The following is a 24,028-nucleotide window of genomic DNA, read 5'->3' as shown; positions in this document are numbered from 1 at the left end:
AAGCGCACCTTGATTTCTGAGAAAATCAAAGAATGTTTTGTGCGCCTTATAATCCGAAAAATATGGTATATTATACCTTACTGCATAGACAGGAAAATACATTACAACATTAAAGTACTGATCTAAAGATTTTCTAATTAATAAAAATATGGAACATTTGCAAGACGCTAAACTAGCTCCTAATATAGCCTATTATGACTTAACCAGTGGTCAAATTTTTGGACCTAAGAAATCATTTTATTTAATCACTACTGTAGTTAGTAGATTTCTCCCCTAAAGCAGTTTGTTTCCTAGTAATGTAGACATTTTAGTCCTGTTATTGCATTCATCATAGGGGATGATGATTATATTGGACCAGACGTGTTTAGAATAATTTTTTACTATTTTTTTTTCTAATTATTTTTTAGGCTCCCTAAGAGCATTTCAACTCTAGGGCTCTATTCAGTCATACAATATAATGCACCTATATCGCAATATATTTCTTCCATAATGCACCTATATTGCAGTATATTCCTACTATAATGTGCCACTAATGCAATCTATTTTTACCATGATGCATCTCTATTGCAATATATTCCTACCATAATGCACCTTTATTGCAATATATTCCTACCATAATGCACCTTTATTGCAATATATTCCTACCATAATGCACCTTTATTGCAATATATTCCTACCATAATGTACCAGTATTGCAGAATATTCCTACTATGTGCCAGTAATGCAATATATTCCTACCATAATGTACCAGTATTGCAGAATATTCCTACTATGTGTCAGTAATGCAATATATTCCTACCATAATGCACCTTTATTGCAATATATTCCTAGTATTCATATTACACCTTGTCAATAGGCAATTTAAATGCCTTGATACCAATGGTGGCCAATATGACACCGTTGTTCCGCCACCTTTTAAGTGAAGCAGCACTTAGCAAGCTTACAGCAGCATTCGGTGAGCGTATCTATCACAGCTATTAAAGCTGGGTTTCATTCAGCAGGCACCTGCCTTCTTTGACAACATTTGACCATACATGTATGACGCTCATCATTATGTCATAATATTAGTATTTCAATCCTTTTCTCCAGACATAAAGTATAATGTAGAAATAAATAACATAAGTAAACCAGAGATAGTAGCCCATGTAATTTGTCACTACAGCATTTTCAGCATAAATCCTGCAGAGAACAAGGGTTAATCTCCTACTGATCTGATCAATCTTTATTGGAGTCTCGCTGAGAGATGGGGCTTAGTAAAAGGTGCATGGATTATAAGCACCTTTCTATCCTACTTGAGCAAGGTCACAGCAATGTGGATTCCGTCCCATTCAGTTATCTTACTTCCAAACACAGGACAGTGTGCAGGAATAGTGGGTGATTGCAAAACTCCTGTGACATAGAGAACAGGGTTTTTACTTTATGTATACTTCTAAATTTAAAGAGAATCTACCTTCAAAATCAAGCATGATAAACCAGGAGCACTTACTCCTAGATCCAGGCACCGTGACTGTGGTAATCTTATATTTGTTATCCATAGTCTCCTTCCTTGTAAAATTAACTTTTAGAGCCCTAACCCTCTTCTCTCTCCTGTCCTAACCTTGCTACTAACCATTATAATCACAGCCTCAAAACTGCCCTGGAGGAGGTGGCACCTCCCTCAGTCCAAGAATTTCAACACAGACGTTGACAACTTTAGCAGTGCTCCAAATTTGCCAAACGTCTGTGGAGAAAATCTTGCACATCGGCAGACTTTATGCACTTCAAATGTATTCTTCAACCTGAAAAGTGGTGGAAATAAAAGGAGAGGGCACAAATGTTTGACACATTCTACACTATTAGAGTAACGTGTTTTAATGTCGGATCGGTGTCTTTATCAGGCATACAATAAATATGTGACTCCGATGGCAAGGCGGCCTTATAACTGTAGTACTGGAGTAGTACGGGACTAGAGGCAGGTGGCCGCCGTCCTTCTGTTGAAATGCGTTGTTCTAATAAAATCCCTGTTTGTCCTCTACCACCTCTCATCTGTACTTTGGTGTCTGCTGACCGACCTAATCCTGATCTCTCCATTTCCATCTGTGATGTCACCATAACCCTGAGGCAACAGGCCCACTGTCTTGGGCTTGTTCCGACCTCTTCTTTGCACCATATATTCAATCTGATGCTCGCTCTTGCACCTCAAAAACATTTCTAGAATCTGACCATTTCTTAATTTCTCTAAAACGCTAATTATTGTTCTGATTCACTCTCGCCTAGACTACTGTAACTTCCTTCTAATCGACTTTCCACTTGCTAAACTACCTCCTCTCCACTACTTTCTCAATGCAACAGCCAGACTCGTCTTTCAGACCAAGCTCTACACGTATTCCTCCAGTCTAAATAAAGAATACAGTTTCAATTAATTACCCTTATCCACAAAGCTCTGCACAATGCTGTACCTCCTTACCTATTAGCTCTTATCTCCGTCTTGCCCAACCTATCCACCACTTGACTACCATTCAGAGATTATCTATCCACCACTGGTGACAGATCCCACTAGGCAATGCACAGTACATTCCATAACACTTACTTTCACAACAGAGTTCCCCTCCGTTTGTGTAGTATAGACGGCTAAAGTTGACCTGGATCCCTGCCAAGAAGTCCAGCTCAAATCCTGGAGTGATGCCGCTTTTCAAATTACAATGTTCACTGGGTAATAGGCATGACACTTAGTCTCACTCCAGGACTTGAGCAGAACTTCTTGGCAGGGATCCAGGTCAATTCTAGCCCGGAATATTACACAAATGGAGGGAAACTCAGTTGTTAAAGGGAACCTGTCACCAGGGACCTCATTTTTCACTAAAGACAGATTGTAAAAGCCCATGACACCAGCAGTGCAAATCTGCCTTTCTGCCTTTTCTAAGAATTTGCATTACAATATAATTGTGTGTTATAACTTACTTGCTCCCTGACATATCCTGGGGTAGTCACAGGGGCTGGACTTTGGTTTGGATGCATTTCAAAAAACAACGTGTGCCTTGTCTGTGTTCTCACTCCTCAGAGCTTGGCCCCCACCTTTGTGCTCCTGTGCAGCTTCACCTCCTGCTTCTTCTCAGAGGTCACAGCCTAGTCAGCCTGATATCAGTGGGGAAGGGACAAGCTGTAGAGGAGCACAAACATGGAGACAGCCTGCAGCTCCAACAGGTCACATGTTGTTTTTTGAAATGCATCCAAACCAAAGCCCAGCCTCTGTGACTATCCCAGGATTTTGTAAGGATGCAAGAGTACGTTATAACACACAATTATATTGTAATGCAGATGCTTAGAAAAGGCCGAAAGGCATATTTGCACTGCAGGTATCATGGGCTTTTACAATCTGTCTTTAGTGAAAAATGAGGTCCCTGGTGACAAGTTCCCTTTAAAGTAAGTGTAAAGGAATGTACTGTGCAGTGCCTATCGGGATCTGTTACCAGTGAATTTCAGCCTTCTGGTGACAGGTTCCCTTTAATTTGAACCTCCCACCAATGTCTCCATGACTTGTGCAGAGCTGCACCAATTCTCTCGAATTTCCTACCACGGTCTCAAACTAATACCAAACCTCCAAGGATTCAAACTTACTCTTAGGCCTGCCTAAAGACATGGGGTTTATCACACTCCCTAACTGCATGCAACGTTAACTCTTTTTATCAACCAATTCTGTGTTTTCCTCGCATCTGTTATCTAGCAAACACAGTGTATTAGGCTGCAGACTTCTCTGCAGTCCCATTAACCTTGCATTTTGCATATAAGATACCAGTTAGTTTTAATTAGTTTTATTCCAGTCCCTTATACCTCTTGTGTCACCCCCTTCAGGCTAATTTATCATCATATAAAAGTTGATCTTAGAAGGAAGGCGGCCATGGATAACAAATATATAAGGTGTTTACCACGGTCACGGTGCCTGAAGTAAGTGATCAAATCAATGATAAAGGAGGTACATCTTTCTTTTATTCTCAGTGTACTGTGCAATTGTATGGATTAAAGTTGAGAACTACGCTGTTGATACCCTTTATTGACTTATTTAAAGGAGTTGGCTATTCTTTTAAATTCAGTTACCCGTGTACCTTTACTTCCTTGTAGATAATCTCTGAATGGTAGTCAAGTGATTAAGCATTCCTGCTACTTTATACTACCTGCAGACTCTCAAGCTTATTTGTTTACATATCTATGCTCTGATGAATAGGATGGGCTGCAGCAGCAGAGTTATGACTCATCCTTCCCTCCCATCTTCCTGTGTGTGTCAGGGAGACAGACAGTGGATAGAGATACAGGATATAGATGATAGCAGTAGTTCTGTGCTGTGCCCTTAAATACAGGTTGGGATTAATGTACTGTGCTGGATATCACTGTACTATATTACTGTACTGGATATTAGTACTGTAAAGTTTAATTGCAGGAAATGAGTAGTAAGGCATCATGCACATGTGGGTGTTTCTAGCTGTGTGCTATTCAATTTTTCACCTAACACGTGGCCCAATTACTTTCTCTAAACGTATGCACACAGCTGTCATTCACATGACCCTGAGCCGACTGCCTGGGTCGCAAAAGATAAAGCAGGGCCTATTCTTGCTAGTTTTTGCGGTCAGGGAAGTTAAGAATGGTCACAGAGCTGTTCTGAAGTCACAACTTTATTATTTTAGCTGTGTGCTTATGGTCACTGTCATGTTGGAAGTTGAATCTTTGGCCTAGCCTGAGGTCCAGAGTAATCTAAAAGAGGTTTTCTTCCAGAATATCTCTATACTTGGACATATTCATCTTTCCTTTAATTGCCAGGACAACCAGTTGTCCTGTCCCTGCACCTAAAAAATATATCTATAGAATGATGCTTCACTGTTGGGATTGTATTTGCCAGGTAATGAGCAGTGCCTGGTTTTCTTTAAGCTTACCACTTAGAATTAATGCCAAACCGTTCAATCTTGTCTCCTCAGACCAAAGAATCTTAATTCTCATAGTCTTTGAGTCCTTCAGGTGGAGGGCTGGAATGGTAGTTGACTTTGTGGAACTTTCTACCATTTCCCTACTGCATCTCTGGAGCTCAGTCACAGTCCTCTTGGGGTTCTTCGTTACTATCACCAAGGCTCTTCTCCTGTGATTGCCTATTTTGGCTGGAAGGCCAGGTCGAGGAAGAGTTGTGTTCATTCAAAACTTCGCCTTTTAAGGCTTACAGAGACCCCTGTGTTCTTAGGAACCTTGTGTGCTGCAGATCTATGTCTTGGCACAATTCTGTCTCTGAGCTCCTTGAGCAGTTCCTTAGACCTGATAAAACTGATGTGCTGACATAGACAGATTTGTGCCTTTCCTAATCAAGTCAAATTTAAACACCGCTGTACTCCATTAAAGGAGTCGAACAATCTCAACAAGGATCAGGAGGAAATGGACAGCATGGTAGTTAAAGGGAACCTGTCACCAGGAGCCCTTTTTCTGGCCCCATAGAGAATAAAGCCAAAGAGCTTTTACTGTAAAACTAGTCCAGTGGGAGTGGCCAGTGCGGAGTGGTTACATCTCCACCCCTCAGGAAACCGCTCAGTCATACATCATTTTCAAATTTAAATGACCTCCCATGTCCCCGATATTTCCTCCTCCCGTCACTTCCCCATTCAGAGCGTCATACATTTCTGCCCTACTCCTCACTGGCCACACCCTTGGGACTAGGGACATACAGAAAGGTAGACTTTAAACTAACTTAAATTTGTTTCAGAAAAAGACTGTTTGGCTATAAAATCTCTACGGCAATGGTTACGCTATTTTTTATGGGGACGTGGGGGAGCTAGAAAATTGGATGACAGGTAGTCTTTAAATATAAGTGTCACAGCAAACGGCCTGAATACTTCTGGCCATGTGATATTTCACAGATAATTTTGCTAATTTATTCACATTTCTGCCGTTTTTCTGTCAAGAGAGGAGCATTTATTTGCAAAAATGTTCCAATTTTTACAGTTCAATATCAAGTTATTTCCCATTTATTCAACTCTGTGTCCATGTATAAACCTGATTGGCAGACCCCCTACTCCTCCCACTTCCATTGAGCCCCTTCTAGGACATCTACGACCAGGATGATGGATTGTAAACCAAGCACAATAACATTCTGTTATGTCCCCTCTTGGCAGGATGCAAATGAGCCTCGGTGTCTCCAGGCCCCATTAACAACTCTGAAACCCGGAGCCACTAGGGCTCATTTGCATATTTAAAAAGCCTTTTTCATAAAAACCATTTCATACTAAGCTAAAAAAAGCCGATCCTGGTAGAGGGAGCACACACCAGTATGTCAGAGGGCTTGGTTTACAATCCTTGATCCTGGTGGTAGTTAAAGTGTGTGTATTGATAGTGGGCAACTCTATTGAAAGGGTCCATACCATGTCTTATTGATGTGAGCATTACGTACATCCATCCTGGTTCCCTTCTCCTGGCCTACAGTTGACTCCATATCTCCCTATAATAATTGATAGTACCAATGAAAATAGCTTACATTTTTCTGATTTGGTATCGGTCTAGATTAGGAGTCAAAAATCCCATTTTGCTTTTATGTGCATTGCAGTGGGGCAGATGATTGGTTTCGCTGAAGCACTGCATGCATTCAGATGTCTCTTTGCATTTCTATTCTGTGCACATTTTTCCCTTTTAACTAACAAAGTCTTTTATCAGCTCTGCCTTAAGCAGATTAGAATTTTTCTTTGACAACAGACATTTGTCATAAGCAATGTTGTTTTAAAAAGTCAAAAGTCTACTAGCTCAGGAAATCGCTAACTACACAAGATTGTTTAAATATTACCATGGAATGGGCGGCAGCTGGCACTGAGGAGATGGCATATATATTAGGGGAAAATTTGAATAAACTAATTTAATGGGGAGATCTGTTATTTGATAATGTGTAATGCTCATTTAAAAAATAGGAGAAAAGGGAAAGTACAATTACGATTAACTTTATATTCCCTCTTACCTGTTCTTTCTGTAAATTACATTTTTCAGATTCGACCAAATGAAATGACGGAGAATTGTTTCTGGGTGTGTGCAAAAGAGGACAAATTTGAAGATAAGGACTTATTCCATCAACTAGAGAATACCTTCTCATGTCAAAGAAAAGGTAACAAGGGAAAACACAAACTTAGACCTGTCAGTATCTTTACGGGGAACCTGTCAGTCAAATTATCCATTTCCATGCCTACCTGTAAACTTAAACATTTAGTTCCGAAAGTTGTATGCAAATGACCTGAGGTGAGTATGATAAGCGACTAGCAACGACTGCACAGTCATGCCTCACAATCCTTTATTGACAACCCAATACATATGACGACCACTGTCCCTCCACCTGCAGCTGGTGAGAGAAGCAGAGATTTACCTGCCGGCAGTGTATGCTGAGATAAGGTTACACGATGCAGCCCTCTATATGGGGGAGGGGAGCTCAGGTACTTTTGTGTAGCTGCAAAATAACTACCATTGCAATGCTTTACTGTACACACAGAAATGAGCTGGAGATGGAAGGGGTAGTAGGAAAGTCTCCACCGAGCTCAGCTTCCTCACTCCAGTGCCGAGGTTCATTTATACAACAATGTATAACGGCAGGAATGGAATCCTTTTGAGTTGCTATAAAAGCTTGTGATGTAAGCTGACAGCTTTCCTCTGATTCCTACCAGTTTTCTAACTACCTACATGAAAATGTTAAAAAATTCTGAATAGGAAGCAACAAAAACGGTAATTGGTACGAAGGAAAGTTAGGCCCTATCCACGGTATAGGGCTTAACTTGCTGATCAGTGGGGGCCTCAGCACTGAGACCCCCGCAGATCGTGAAAATGAGGGGTCCGTCAGATTAATGGAGCAGACGGCCGTGCATGACCGTTCTGCTCCATTGATCTCTACAGAGCTGACGTTGTGGTCCAACGGACCCCTCGTTTTTGCGATCTGCGGGGTCTCAGCCCCATGACCTCCACTGATCAGCAAGTTAGGCCCTATCCCTTGGATACGGCCTAACTTTCCTTTGTGGGAAAACTCCTTTTAAAACCATTGATTCTCATGGAGGAAATATACAAATATAAGGAAAACATTGCTTCTTATATATCACCCCGCCCCCCCCCCCCTCCCGACAGCTTAGGAAGTAGCCAGCCTATTCAGGGTACAGTCGTACACATAAGATAGGTGGACATTCCTGCAGAAATAGGTGGGTTTGGCTGTTTGCTCTCATTTACATTACATGTGTTCTGATTCTACTGCGGCACAGAAGTTGTAGAGCTTACGGAGGCTGCACATGCACCTTATCCTTTTTGGAGAGTTTTCAATGTATGATACAGATCATATATGTAGAGAATTCCCTGTATGTTATATCCTGCTTTTTGGTTTTGGTGGTTAGCAGGTCTATTTGTTGATGTACATTTGAGCACATATTTAAATGAACCTTTTTGCGACCAAGGGTCATTGGTGCTTCAATGTCCATGTCAATTTTTCCAGTTCTGTAATGCTGTTCACCTTGCCGTTGTGAAGGGGTTAAAGTACATGACCTCAATCCTTGCAACTACTCAAAGTTTGCGATTTCTTTCTCACCCTTGACACTCTTTTGAACAGTAGGTTTGACAGGCCGAGGCAATGGGCTAAATTTACTGAATGCTACGCCAGGCAGGTATGAAATTACAAAAAGGCTGAACTGGATTATATCTTCCACAAACACAGTTCTGACGTCATATTGAAAAGTAGAGTCCTCCCTTGAATATCTCCCATTTGTGTTTCTAGGTGTAAGAGACCTGGAGATATTTACTGTTAAATTTACTTTACATTAATCACATAAAAAAACAGTTTTTTTTTCTACTGCATTTTTAACCTCTTAAAGACCTCTGTATCAGGTTTTCATGAGGTCATTAACCCCTTAAGGACGCAGCCATTTTGTAGCTTAAGGCTCAGCCCGATTTTTTGGATTCTGACTTGCGTCTCTTTATACGGTTATAACTTTTGAACACTGTTACTTATCAAAGCGATTCTGAGATTGTTTTTTCCCCACATGTTGTACTTCATTTTAGTGGTAAATTTTGGCTAATAAGTTTTGCATTTATTTACAAAAAAAAAGAAAATATGATAAATTTTTTGAAAAATTTGCCATTTTCGAAATTCAAAATCATTGCGTTTTCAGGCAGATCGATTTACCACCTAAATAAGTTGCTGGATAACATTTCCCATTTGTCTACTTTACATTTTCATAATTTCTGAAATGTCTGGATAATTTATTTTGATGTTACGCGGCTTACAAATAGAATATCGCTTTTCCGGATTTTCAGAATTGACTATTTTGGGGATAAATACAGTTTGGAATGAAATTTTACATATTTAGCATCAAAACCCCCTATATAACCAACCCATTTTCAAATCTGCACCCCTCAAGCTATCAGAAACAGCTTTTACGAAGATTGTTAACCCCTTGAGATCTTCATAGTAATTGAATCAAAACGGAGGTGAAATTTAGAATGGTCATATTGTTCCCTTATACGTTCATTTAGCCCTAAAATTTACACATTTCCAAAAGATAAAAAGAGAAAACCCACCATACAATTTGTTCTGCAATTTCTCCTGAGTACAAAGACCCCCCACATGTGGCTGTGACTTGTGTTATGGGGGCACAGCGAGGTGCAGAAGGGAAGGAGGGCGCTGCAGCTGCCAGGATTTTAGTTTCCTCATTGGCCCCTTTTGAAGGCTATAAAATTTTCGCTTTTTCGTTATTGGGGCCATGTGATGCCATTTTTTTTGCGGGATGAGATGCTTTTTCCAATGTTACCATTTTGGGGTTTGTATCACCTATTGTTGAAAATTTAGGAACGTTTTTTGAGGACAGGAGTAGAAAAGCATCAATTCTGTACTGGATTTTTTACTTCTTTTTTTTTGGTGTTCACCGTATAGACTAATAATCATGTTATCTTTATTCTATGGGTTGATACGATTACGGGGATACCAAACATGAATATATTTTCTTACGTTTTACTAAATTTGTCAAACAAAACCCTAATGTGGGGAAAAATCTATCATTTATGTATTGCCGTCTTCCAAGTGGCATAACTTTGTTACTTTTTTGGCTACGGAGCTGGTTGATGGCTTGTTTTTTGCGGGACATGTTGTACATTGCACCAGTATCATGTCGCAGTACATATGGTTTTTTGATCACATTTTATAGCATTTTTTGTGGGATTGAAAAGGTAAAAATCATAATTTTTGGAGGGTTTATAACAGGTTTTTTTTACGGCGTTTATCGTGCGGGTTCAATAATGATTTACTTTTATTCTACGGGTTGTTACGGACGCGGTGATACTATATATGTGGGGTTTGTGTTATGATTTAGACTTTTTTTTGAGTTATATGTCTCTTTATATGTTTTGGGGTTTGGGGCATTTTTAGTGATTTATGACTTTATTTTTTTATTGAATAACTTTTTTTTTTTTACTTTTTCACTTTTATACCATGGGATATGAAGAAGCAATCATCTGATTGCTTCTTCATGATAATATTCTGCAATACTCATGTATTGCAGAGTATTATCAGTGTCAGCCTATACACTTGCATAGGCTGGCACTGTGCCAGTAAGATGACGTCACAGACGCCATCTTACTGGCAATTCTTGCAGGTAACTCTGGGGTCCAGATCGGACCCCAGAGTTACTATAGCAACGATCGGCGCACCCCGAAAACGGTTCGGGGGGGCCGATCGTGGGGGAAAGATCCCCCAGATACATGTTAGATGCCGCGGTCGCGCTGACCGCGGCATTTAACGGGTTAAGCACCCGCGATCGGAGACAACTCCGATCGCGGGTGTTACACTGGGGTGCCGGCTATCAGTCACAGCCGGCACCCCGTCTTTCCCGATGCCGGTTCGGCTCAGATCTTGAGCTGAACCGGCATCAGCTCAGCGTCCGATACATCGGACGCTGAGCGATAAGTCACTGCGCTCAGCGTCCGATATATCGGACGCTGAGCGTTAAGAGGTTAAAGGACATCTACCACCAGGATCAAGAATTGTAAACCAAGCACACTGATACTGGTGTATCTGGCAGGATCTGCTCTTCTCTTAGTTTCTTATGCCCTGGGTTTTACAAAAAAGGCTTTTGGAATAATGCATATGAGCCTGAGGGGCTTCAGTCTCCATAGATGTTAATGGAGCAAGGGGCGTGGCCTGATGCCGACCTAGGAGGACGTGCACCGCGGAGCTCCCGGGACCTGGCACCCTATCACCCTCTTTAGGCAGCCATCCTCCACCTGTACCCCCTCAAGCCTGTTCCCCGGTGCCGCGGGTACTTGCCCCCACACTCCGGTGGCGGTATCGCGGCGGTCACCGGCTCCGTGTGGTCCCCCCCCCCGCACTCCAGCTCCTGCGCCTCCCACGTGTCCCGCGCGGCGGCGGGACCATAGCCGCCCGACATCGCGGCTGCACATCAGAGCGGTGTTGAATACCGGGGGGGAGGGAACCCACCCCCCTCCGATCGTCGTGCTGTGCCGCCGACCCGCTGTGCTGCTGACCCACTCTGTCGGAGGATCGCGGCAGCGCTCCAGCCAGCCCTGTATCCTGCCGGAGGCGCCATCTTGCTGGACTCCCATGCGCTGCCTGAGGCCTAGGCACGCAGGATTAACCTCTCCCTTGCCGGACTGCAGCCAGGAATAAGGTAGGGAAGTAATTCCCCTGCTGCTGCCCTCCTCTCACCTGGGGACCCCAAGCTGTGCAGCCCACCATACTCCCAGTGATCCCCTGCTCCTGGGTTTTGTTTTATATTAACCCTTGCAGTGCCGCTGCAATTTCCCACGTGGGCCCTGACTCTATTTCTGCTAATTACTGGACGCTAGGCTCTTCGATTGTTTATCACTGGCCCCCCCTGCCCAGACGCCATGGGTAACCGGAGGAGAACGGCTAAATTGCACAAAGCAGCGTCCGGAGTGTCTGCGCCTCCATCGGATGATGAATCCGTCCATGAAGATCCTCCATTCCAGTCCCTGGAACCCCTGGATGTGCAGGAATGCTCCACATCACAAGCCGTTCTTGCACAGATACAGTCAAACGCTGCCAAAAAGTTGGGGAGATTCTCCCGCACACAGCCCTGCTCTCCTCAGGGGTCCCCAAACTCCTCTCCCTCCCTCTTTGAAGGCTCCCAGAGCCCGCCGCAGCTTGTAAGCTATGAAGAGGGTGCTGATCCGCCTGACGCGGCCACTGAACTGGACCGCAAATTTGCAGAGGTGCTGGCGGCCATAAACGGGTGCCAATCCAAACTGGTCACCAAGGTGGATGAGCTGCGACAGGATTTTGTTCTGCTAAGGCATGATGTCCACAAAGCTAAAGAGCGAATCACCGAAACTGAACGCAGAATATCAGAGGTGGAAGACATTCAGAGGCCTATGCCGACACAGATCAGAGAGCTCCAGCGCCAAATGTCTGCATCCATCGACAGAGCTGATGACCTCGAAAACCGCCTGCGACGGAACAACGCCAGTGGTTGAAAATTGGCTCAAAAATATGCTTCCTGCAGATACCTTCTCCCCGTTCTTCACAGTGGAAAGGGCCCATCGTGTGCCATCCCGCCCTGGCCCCCCAGGGGGCAATCCAAGACCCTTCTTGGCCCGACTGCTGCACTTTAGGGACAGGGACTCTATCCTCAGGGCTGTCCGTACCAAGGGAGAAATTCTCTATGCTAACAGCAGAGTGTCCTTCTACCCTGATTTCTCTGCATCGGTCAGGAAACAGCGAGCACAATTCACCGAGGTCCGTGCCCGTCTCCGTGACAAGGGGTATAAATACTCCATGATGTATCCTTCCAAGCTCCGAATTATGGACGGCCAGAAGACTCGGTTCTTCACCTGCCCAACCGAAGCACTTCACTGGGCTGATGCAGCCCCGCTGGCTCCTGCTGGGAGGCCCGCACCTCCTGAGTGACTGGACTCATATCCTTTTATCTGATATGCAATGACAGTGCTGGACTTAGTCTTGAATAGATATTTAGGGGTCCCAGATCATTATTACAGTTATCTACTATTTGTTTACATACTGCGTGCCTCACAAAATGTACCCTGTGAATGATTGTGTTCTCTTTTTTGGTCATATCGACCAGTGCGCCACACATGGCACTTTCCCCTCTCCCTCCTCCCCTCCTTCTCCCTCTCCCTCCTCCCTCTCCCTCCTCCCTCTCCCTCCTCCCTCCTCCCCCCTTTCCTGTTACCACTACCTCCCTACGTCTCCCTCCTTTCCCCCCCCTCCCCTATCTCCTCTTTGGTTCTCGCAAAATATGGCTGCCTAATAACCTCCTGATCACATATACATTAAGGGTTGAAGGTCCCGGGACAAATGGTGTAGGTTTGTCTTGAGTTAGGGACCACTGTTCTACTATTTGACTGTTAGTGGGTATAGGTCTACACTACTGCTGTTAGGGTGCTAGACAGGGGGGTTATATTCTTGGGATTGTTAGTTCAGTTCTGTTATATTTGTTATGCTCACTGTTGTCTGTCTGTCTATGTCTCTGTGGTATGAAAGGATGAATGCTTGGTTGCTCACGTCTCCTTCCCCACACCCCTTTCCCTTCCGCTAAGATGTCTTCACTTAAGGTAATGAGTTGGAATGTGAGGGGACTCAACTCCAAATTCAAGAGGGCTCTGATGTTAGCTGTCATTAAGCGTCAGGCCCCTCACATTGTATGTATCCAAGAGACACACCTTACGGGTCAGAAAGTCCTGTCTCTGAAGCGGGCCTGGGTGGCTAGAGGTTATCATTCCTCCTACTCTGTCTACGCCAGGGGAGTATCCATACTCATATCCAAAGCGCTTCCCATAGAAGTCATACAGGTAGCACCGGATCACTTTGGCCGTTTTGTGATCGTACATTGTGCCTTGTGGGGCTTTACTTTTACTATAGCGTCTATCTACGTCCCACCTCCCTTTGATCCAGCTGTATTGCACCTAATATCCAGTAAGCTGGCTGCTATGCCTCCAAGTCCGATACTCTGCATGGGTGACTTCAATGCTGTCCCTAATCCCTCCTTGGATCGTACAAGTGGTCTGGACACAGGCTCGGTCCGACTGAATGAGTGGCTCACTTCTCTAGACCTCGCCGATGTTTGGCGTTGTAAGCACCCTCAGGAGAGAGAATACTCATTCTATTCCTCTGTTCATAAGAGCTTCTCTCGGATTGACCTGGCCTTTGTCTCCCCTGATATGTTGCAGCACGTCGATCAGGTATCCTATTGCCCGCGCAGTGCATCAGACCACTCCGCCTTGCTCATCAGTCTCCTTATAGGCCCCCCCAGCGACTCCCGCTTATGGCGCCTGCACCCGGCCTGGCTCCTGTCCCCTGCGGTCCAGAGTACTGCTAGGGCAGGGCACAGCGAGTTCTGGGATGTACACTCAACCCATCCTGTTCCCCTTCTAGTCTGGGACTCATACAAGTCCTCGGTGCGGGGAGCATTCATGTCAGGTGTAGCTGGCCATAGAAAGTCTTTAAATGCGCAGGAGGAAAGGCTGACCGCCGCACTGGTGACCGCAGAAAAGGAGTATCTAAAGAAACCTAATCCGGGGAATAAAAAGACTTGGGCTCAGGCGCAGAGGAACCATCTAGCTGTAGTGAAGGAGCGCACCAGCAAGCGCCTGCTAGCCAGGGAGGCGTCTATCTTTGAATTCGGAGATAAAAACGGAAGCTGCTTGCGTATCTCTCGCGGGCTGAACGTCCTTGTGCTTCCGTTCCCTCTATTATTGATGGTAACGGAGCATTGATCACAGAACCCCGGGCCATTAACATGGTATTTTATGAATTCTATTCCTCTCTTTACAGCTCCAGATTGTCTGCCTCTTCCGTCGAGATCTCCAGATTCCTTGACAGTCTTCCACTTTGGAGACTCACATCGGCACAGTCATCGGAGCTTGATGCCCCGCTCTCGGCGGAGGAGGTGGAACTGGCCATCCAATCGTTGCCCCCCGGTAAGACACCTGGACTTGATGGGCTGGGTGGTGAATGGTATAGGGATAACTGTGAGACTCTGGTTCCCCATCTCCTTAGACTGTACTCCGATGCGTTTGACAGCGGTTCCCTCCCCGACTCCATGCGAGAGGCCCTTATTGTAGTTCTTCCTAAGCCTGGCAAGGACCCGCTTCTTCCCGACTCATACCGTCCAATTTCCCTCTTAAACTCAGATGTTAAAATACTAGCAAAAATTCTGGCGACAAGGCTTAACAAAGTAATATTATCCTTGGTTCACCCGGACCAGACAGGCTTTATGCCTGGGAGGGGAACTGACATAAATATACAAAGATTACACCTGAACATTGCAGAGGCAGAGAAGTCTTCAGACCCTGGGTTTATATTGTCCTTAGACAATTGTAAGGCGTTTGACTCCGTGGAATGGACATATTTATGGACCCTCTTGCCTAGAATGGGTTTTGGCCCTCGATTTACAGCATTAGTCAAACTACTGTATAACGATCCCAAGGCTAGGGTACGGACTAATCTTAACATCTCACCTACTCTCCCTATGGCCAGGGGCACTAGGCAGGATTGCCCACTATCTCCCCTCCTCTTCGCACTCGCCATTGAACCCCTTGCTGTGGCGATCCGCCACTCCGAGGGCATTAAGGGCATTGCTAGAGGTTCTATCATTGAAAAGGTATCTCTCTATGCTGATGATACACTTGTATACCTTGGGGATGTGGGCCCCTCTCTGGAATCCCTTCTGTCCCTGATAGAACGTTATGGGGGGTTCTCAGGCCTTCGGGTTAACTGGGACAAATCGGCCCTCTTTCCCTTATCTGATGTAGGGGTACACTCCCTCCCCGTCCCAGTCCAGGTGGTGTCCACATTTAAATATCTGGGAGTCCAGGTATCACGCAAGGTCCAGGCATTTACGGAGTTAAACATTACACCCCTGATAACTGCAACCGAATCGCGTCTAAAAGCCTGGTCCACTCTCCCCTTGTCTCTGTACGGACGCTTTAATATATTTAAAATGATTTTTCTCCCAAAATTCCTATACCTTTTCCATGCCTGTCCTATACTGCTTCCTAAGAGCCTATTTAAACGCTTGGACGGCATTCTCAGGTCCTTCTACTGGCAGAGTAGTGCCCCGCGATTCAGTTTAGCGCTGCTTCAAGCTCCCAAGTCTAGGGGTGGACTGGCTGCCCCGGATCTGTATCTTTATTACCTGGCTTCCCAGCTAGTATATGCCCAGTGGTGGATAGATATAGACATGGGTAATGCAGCTACTGCACTGGCTGGTGCCCTGGTAGGTTCCTACGAGGCCCTTACAAACTTGCTGTACAGGTATAAGTCCCCATCTGATACCCCACTTCCCCTACGTACGGTAGCGGTGTGCTGGCGTAGGGCGCAATCCCTGGTAGAAACAGGCAGCCCTCCCCCTCTCTCGCCTAGGACTCCATTGTGGCTCAATCCGTGGCTTTCTCACTTCCTCTCCCTCCCAGGCTGGACAATGTGGGGGGCAGCGGGAGTGAAATTTGTGGGTCAGCTCTTATCCCCGGAAGCAGAATTACTCAGCTTTAACGAGTTAAGGGAGAGACATACTGTACCCAATACGGCTAGCTTCCATTACACGCAACTGCGACACGCATTCAATGCCCAATTCGGCTCCTTCAGCCTGACAGTGAAATTCTCCAAAGTAGAGACTCTGATGAGTACCCCGGAACTCCCTAAGCCACTCACTCAGTGCTATGCTCTCCTACAAGAGCAAAAGTCCAGACCGTTTGATAGAGCCCGTGAACGCTGGAGACAGGATATCCCTGACCTGTCAGATGATGACTGGAGGGAGGTCGAACTGTCCTACTTCACATCTGTAGTGAGTGCGAGGGACTTCCTGATCTAAATTCCTCCATCGAGTATATTTCACCCCTGCTAGATTATTCCGCATGGGAGCAATGCCCAATGACCTTTGCTTTTGCTGTCAGGCTGAAGTCGGATCCTTCCTGCATTGTGTCTGGTCCTGCCCTAGGGTTCATGTCTTCTGGTCCGAAGTGCTGGAGTTCCTAAATCTACACTTTGATTTCCCACGCTTACTGTCTCCTTCTGTGTGTCTCCTCGGCATCATAAATGAAGTTGTCAATGGCCACTATGACAAAATTTTCTTTAGGTTTGTCTTATACTACGCCCGAAAAGTGGTGGTGATGACCTGGAAGGACCAGGAGCCCCCTCCATTAAAAAGATGGATATTACTCATTAACAGTGTCATTCCCCACTACCGGTCCCTGTATACCAACAGGAAGTGTCCCCAGAAGTTTGATCGCATCTGGTCCAGATGGTGCGCGACTCCCCATACTGCCTTATAATCACGTGTGATATACACTCCTCTCCATGATGAAGGAGACTGAGTGTGCTTGTATGTGTGTGTGTGTGACTGATTGTCTATGTGTCAATAGTTATTTGTGTTGTATCAAGATGTCTGGCTACAGTATCCTGCTGTCATTTACTGTGTAATATCCCTCAGTTAATTTTGGAACGCAGCAAGAACCTGACTGTTATCATGGCTGTTGCTTAATAATCCTGTAATGGGGGGAAAGAAATATGTGACAGATAATCTTGTTCTCCGGTTCTGTTTATTTTAATTGTATAAATTTCAAAAATTGCAAAAATAAATACTTTTAAAAAAAAGATGTTAATGGAGCCTGGAGTCCCTCACACTCATTTGCATAATTTTTAAAGCCTTTATTTCTTTAAAACACAGGCATAGAAAGCTTAAAGAAGAGCAGATCCTGCCAGAGGGGGTGCACGCCAGTATGTCACTGTTCTTGGTTTATACTCCTTGATTCTGGTGGTAGATGTCCTTTAATGGTACTTCAATAGATTGCAGTACCTAGGATTGGAAAAGCTCAGAGCCCAGGTGTAGACACTGCAGTCAAGCATGAACCACGGTATCTCTGACACTCATCGGCACCCTGAAGCAGCTATTGTGGGGTGCTGACGATGTCACAGGCAGCCCAGGGGGAAAGGGGTCCTCTGAAATTTTTGAATGATGCATCATACAAAAAGTAATATCATATAACATGATCAAAAAGCTTTATGAACCCCTATTGTGAACAAATAAATAAAGGTCTTTACAAAAAAAATAAGCTCTGACGTGGCAAAATTGTCAAAAACATTTCAAGAGTTATGGCATTCAAAAGGGATTGATGGAAAGGGTTTTTTTCCCCCAAAAGGATTTCATTATGCAAATGAAGATCATTTAAAAAGAATACTTTATAACTTTTGTATTGCTGTATGTGCATTGACCCAGCAAAAGTAGTTTTTATGCTATTTGGGTTCCACAATAAATTCTGATAGTTTTTATTAGAACAATGTCACATGTGTATACTTTTTTATATACTGCACAGAAAGGTTTAATAAAAATTCAACAAAAGCTTCTTAGAACCTTGATTTTATGAAAAAAAAGGTTAAGGAATTATGCAAATGAGCCTAAGGGGCTCCAGGCACCATAGGTGTCAATGGAACCCCTCATTTGCATAATTTTTTAAGAAGTTACAAGAATAGTGGATTCTGCCAAAAGGGGACACACGAATATGCCAGTGTGCTCGGATTACAATCCTTCATCCTGGTGGATGGTGATGGTGATGTTGCAAGGAATGTAATTTTTAGCTAGTGACAGGTTTCAATAGACTGCGCAATGATGATTTTGAAAATGGATTTGTCGTAATTATGACTTTTTTCAGTACTTTCTAAAGTATATCTGACTCCCTACTGGGCACCTTCCTGCGAGTCACCGGGGTGTGTTCCACTGACCCAAGTCTCTGTTTCCTCAATTCAGCATTTCTTCTGCCTCTCCTCTGCTCACTCCCCGTTGCCTTGTCCGCTAAGCGAGGAGAAGAGGACTCAAGGTGCTGCACCATCCCCATGACTCACTGGATGATGCTGGTCGGGAGCCTGGTAATGTCTGATATGCTTTAGATAAAGTACTGAAACAATTCAAATGCAGACAAAGGCATTTTTGAACTCCTCAGAATATTTTGGAACCTGTCGCCAGCTAAAAATGACATTCATGGTCAGAGGTTCCCTTTTGGTTCTGGTTCTAAAGGACCAAGAAACAGATATAACATGTCACTTTAAAGACTTGTTCGCCTTCTACTTGGGTATATATTTAAAAAAATAGAGCGCACAGAGACGTGCATCTGCCCGCACTGCTGGGAAGATAAAATTGTGCTGAAAAACTCTGCTCATACTTGAGTATATAGGGTAAAAATAAAATGGGAATATTGGCAAAATATGTATTTATTCACATATTTGGTTATATGTCTGGCAGTTCTATAAACATAAAAACATGTAATAAATAAAACTATCCTATCAAGTTAACCTTACAAATCATGGGGAAAATACTAATAAAAATTATGATATTTAAAGCTGTTTCAAAGATATCATTTAAAGTAGGGCAGGACTGCAAATTATGACTTTGACATTCAGATACCAATCCCCCTTTGGCATGAAATCATTATGGAATGATTTCAGTAAAATACGCCATTTTTCTCGTATATTGACCCCCCCAAAAAATCATGCATTATCAAGAACTGGTATAGCACCACTGTACACCCTGCAGGTTTTCACTGCTTTGTCTTTACGGAATTAGATTTACAGATTAGATTTTTTACCAGATGTGTATAAATTGTGTCTTGGGATTGCAATGTGGTTTTATGTTCCACGGCGATTATTTTCTGTCTTGTTACTGCCTTTATTGTTTTTAGGAAGTATTTTTCAGACGTACCATGGCATAGCTGTAATTTTCCTACAGATTCTGTGTGCTTTAAAGTAGAGCTGCAGAATAGAAACCCATTATTATGATTTTTGTTTGCTTTATAGAAATGTCACAAGGTGTCACTCTTGTTCCTGCTGCTAGAATAGAAAGTTTTCCCTCTTTCCTGTCATGGACAATTTCTATGTACTCTGTTTTATATCTTTAGTTCATCCACTTAAGTAGTTCAGTGCCACAATGACACACATGTTGACCTTAGATCAGTCACTGTGCGATATTGCATTCTTCCCCCTTTATTGAGTAGCGTCAGCAGGCATTGCCAATGCCAGACCATTTCTTTAGCAGAAATTGGAATTTAATAAATTTCAAATTCACTTTGAAAATTAATTATGGGTGCATGTTCCCTGAGCATGGGAATATTAAAATGTAGTCCTCCACTTGCTATTATAAGACTGCCATTCATGCAGCTGCAGCATTATTTTCTCATATATTCAGCCTATTAAAGAAAACATCTCCTGATCCTATATATTCTGCCATGCAATATAGAACGTCTTTTCCAACCATTATGAAAGCTAAGGTGACATTTAAACACTTAACCAAGATACTTGGATTGTAGGGTCATATTCCTTTTAGAAAATGATTGGAATAGTAAATTATAGAGAGCCTGATGAATCAGTCTGATGTCTATTCTGCTCCTTAATCCCGCAGCTTGTCAATTTAGCTGGAAGAATATCACTAGCCCAGTAGGGGAAATGAAGTGTTATATGGCAGTTATTCAGGCAGTCCTTCCGAAATGTCAATTTGAGCCCTCTATAACTGAAATTGATTGGGCGATCGACTTGTGTAGTGATTGTGGCATACTGTAGGTTTTGTTTGGGATAGGCAATGGGCAGACGATCACTCTGGGTTCTACAGGTATTTTGGCTGGAAGAAGTCAGTCAGTTGTTGGAGAAGGATAGAATTTAGTACTGCATGACAGACCTAAAATTTAGAGCTATATCAATTCAATGAGAATGAAAGCCCTAGTTACTTATACATAAAAGATTTCCTTTCTGCTGCCGATCCCCTAAATCATTGATGACAAACCTTTCAGAGATAGCCAGCCCAAGCTGCAACCCGAAACCCACTAATTTATTGCCAATGGCCTGCCCACACCCTGAGGACTCCAATACCATTGAAAGAGTGTGGCTAAATTTAGATTCTCACTGTAGCTTCCCTCCAGCCAATGGACAAATCGCCTGACCTGGAGAAGGAGCTCCAATGATGATCTGGCCCTGTCCACATATTTTCACTCTTCCTTCAAGGCCAAAAATGGGGATGCAGCATGTATTGGGCTGCCCTGTACTGCGGATGCCTTGAGTGCTACCTGTGCTGGGGCTGTGGCCCATATACCCACAGATATGAGTGCCACCTCAGGTACCTATGCCATAGGTTTGCTGCCACTGCCCTAAATGATACCCATATGCCATATTAAGGCTTTCATGAATAAAGAAGGGTAGTTTTAACGAGACAGAAGGATTTAATGCCATCTTTGTCTTTGGCTAGACAGACCAAATAAAAAAGCATTTTCTGATCCAAATCAATCAGAGCCATTCATGGTTTACTCTTTTAAACGGAAATGTTTCACACAAGCAATGTTGGGACTTCTCAGAGTCTGCATTTTAAATCTCAGATAGAGATTTCCTTTTTTCTTTTCCATTATGGAGAAAATTGTGGAAGTCAAATGCAGATAATATAACAAATCCGTACATTTAACATCAGTCACATGGTATTCTTGCATCCTTGCCTGGTATTCTTCCTACCCTCATGCTTCTGTGGATGCAGTATTTTTGTTTCCGAGGTCCGTCATTTGCTCATAGCTTGGTTTATCCAATGGATCTCTGGCAACAAAGCCAGTCCACGTCCAGATTGCCGATGCTGTCTAAGATTTGGACAATGTACTACTTATACCAATCCCCTCACCCTCCCAATGCCTAACTTACAAATTTGTGATGTAATATTTTTACAAGTTTTTTTTTTTTTTTAATTTTTGTTTCTATTAATGTGGAAGATACAAAATTTATGGCACACTAAGTGTAAGTAAATCTCCACAAATAGTGCCAACTTATCTCCTACCGCCATGCATTGAACAATCATATTGCATTGTGGAAATAGTCTTTTCAGCAAAGGTAATAGCGTGATAGTATATCAAGTAGTTTATATTGAATGTGTAAATGTTATTTTAAGGCTTATGCTTGTGTTTGATGCTCAATATCATAGAATTCATATGTCTTCATTAAAATGAAGTAATGACAAGACCTAGCCAAACATTGTATCTTGTGGTGGCAATTTCAGCCATTGTTCACGTTGATCAAGTACGACCACAGTATTTTTAGATCATTTTAAACACCAAACCCAGAAAATAAATCTGTTTTCATGGATTGTAATTTTATAGGCTTAAATGTTAATTTGCCCATTGTGAGGAAATTGCCTCTGTAAAATTGTTAATGAGTCCAAGATCAAACCGTAAATTCTTGTTGAATGGATTTAACAATTTGCTTAGAATGGAAACTGTAAAATAGCGATAGAATATATAGAAAAATGATTTTCAAATAGTTTAATTTGGTCTTTGCACTAGTTCAATCTAATTCAATGAGAGAAGGAAGAAATCCCCAATATAATTACAAGTAAGGCTCTCTATTTTTGTTATATAAATGAGCCCGTGGGTAATTGTATTTCTGCTAATGGAATATTTGAGAATGTTGTCTCGGTGTATAGTGCTCTAATTCAAATTGGAGGGCTGTGATGATGTTTTTTGTCTTCTTGGGTTGATCTGTTAACATTATCCGCATGCATTCTAACTATTAAACATAGGAACAAGTAATAACTTGTGCTGAGTAACAATTTCCGGCTGTATACTACATTGAGAGGCACAAAATAATTATTGCCGCCTTCACATATTTTGGGGTTTGCATGATTAAAGGAAATCTAGCATTAAAATCGGGCATGTTAAACCAGGGGCACCTAATCATAGATCCAGGCAACGTGATTGTGGTAATCTTTTTTTATTTGTTGTCCATGGCCTCCTTTCTTCTAAAATCAATTTTTAAAATTATGCTGACTATTCAGAAGGGTTCTCTTGGTGTTACCAGAGCCCCTCTGCGCTACAGCTTTACAGCCTTTTACCCTGTCTTCCCCTTCCCTTGCTCCTTCAGCACTTTCCTCTTCCTCTGAGAAGATATGTTTTATAAAAACTACATGGAAGCAATTCTTCAGCTAAATAGTAATTCACATTGGTTGATCATTGGAGTAGCTTCTCGAAAGCCCTTGAAGTGTGAATTGTCCTCTTCTTTAGCTGGATTGTGGATTGTCTGATGTTTTTTTTAACCTGTTTTTCATGGGAAGAAGTATTTGTTTTAGCTTTTTTATTATTTTATTCTGGGAGAAATTGGGCTGCTTAAATTTTCATATAAAGCCTTTATCTGAAATGGAATGTTTCACCAATTTTCATTTTAACTCCTTAAAGATGACCTGTCACCCTAACTAAACCCTCTAGGGTCTGCTTACTTAAGTACACCACTAAAAGCAGCTTTAACCCCTTAAGGACGCAGCCATTTTGTAGCTTAAGGCTCAGCCCGATTTTTTGGATTCTGACTTGCGTCTCTTTATACGGTTATAACTTTTGAACACTGTTACTTATCAAAGCGATTCTGAGATTGTTTTTTCCCCACATGTTGTACTTCATTTTAGTGGTAAATTTTGGCTAATAAGTTTTGCATTTATTTACAAAAAAAAAGAAAATATGATAAATTTTTTGAAAAATTTGCCATTTTCGAAATTCAAAATCATTGCGTTTTCAGGCAGATCGATTTACCACCTAAATAAGTTGCTGGATAACATTTCCCATTTGTCTACTTTACATTTTCATAATTTCTGAAATGTCTGGATAATTTATTTTGATGTCACGCGGCTTGCAAATAGAATATCGCTTTTCCGGATTTTCAGAATTGACTATTTTGGGGATAAATACAGTTTGGAATGAAATTTTACATATTTAGCATCAAAACCCCCTATATAACCAACCCATTTTCAAATCTGCACCCCTCAAGCTATCAGAAACAGCTTTTACGAAGATTGTTAACCCCTTGAGATCTTCATAGTAATTGAATCAAAATGGAGGTGAAATTTAGAATGGTCATATTGTTCCCTTATACGTTCATTTAGCCCTAAAATTTACACATTTCCAAAAGATAAAAAGAGAAAACCCACCATACAATTTGTTCTGCAATTTCTCCTGAGTACAAAGACCCCCCACATGTGGCTGTGACTTGTGTTATGGGGGCACAGCGAGGTGCAGA

At 42.8% G+C, this 24,028-nt stretch overlaps 1 protein-coding gene across 3 annotated transcripts in view; it reads left to right on the top strand.

Annotated features, from left to right (window-relative positions):
- The window catches only part of DIAPH3 (diaphanous related formin 3), a 403,620-nt gene that overhangs the window by 147,294 nt on the left and 232,298 nt on the right, over positions 1 to 24,028 (top strand). For all 3 annotated transcript variants that reach the window (XM_072135306.1, XM_072135307.1, XM_072135305.1), the window contains one exon: positions 6,985 to 7,099. In XM_072135306.1, the coding sequence (XP_071991407.1) occupies positions 6,985 to 7,099 (115 nt within the window). The remainder of the gene's footprint in view (positions 1 to 6,984; positions 7,100 to 24,028) is intronic.

This window comes from Engystomops pustulosus, chromosome 2 (assembly GCF_040894005.1).
Source record: "Engystomops pustulosus chromosome 2, aEngPut4.maternal, whole genome shotgun sequence".
Taxonomy (NCBI): Eukaryota; Metazoa; Chordata; class Amphibia; order Anura; family Leptodactylidae; genus Engystomops; species Engystomops pustulosus.
This window is presented reverse-complemented; position numbering and strand designations above follow the sequence as displayed.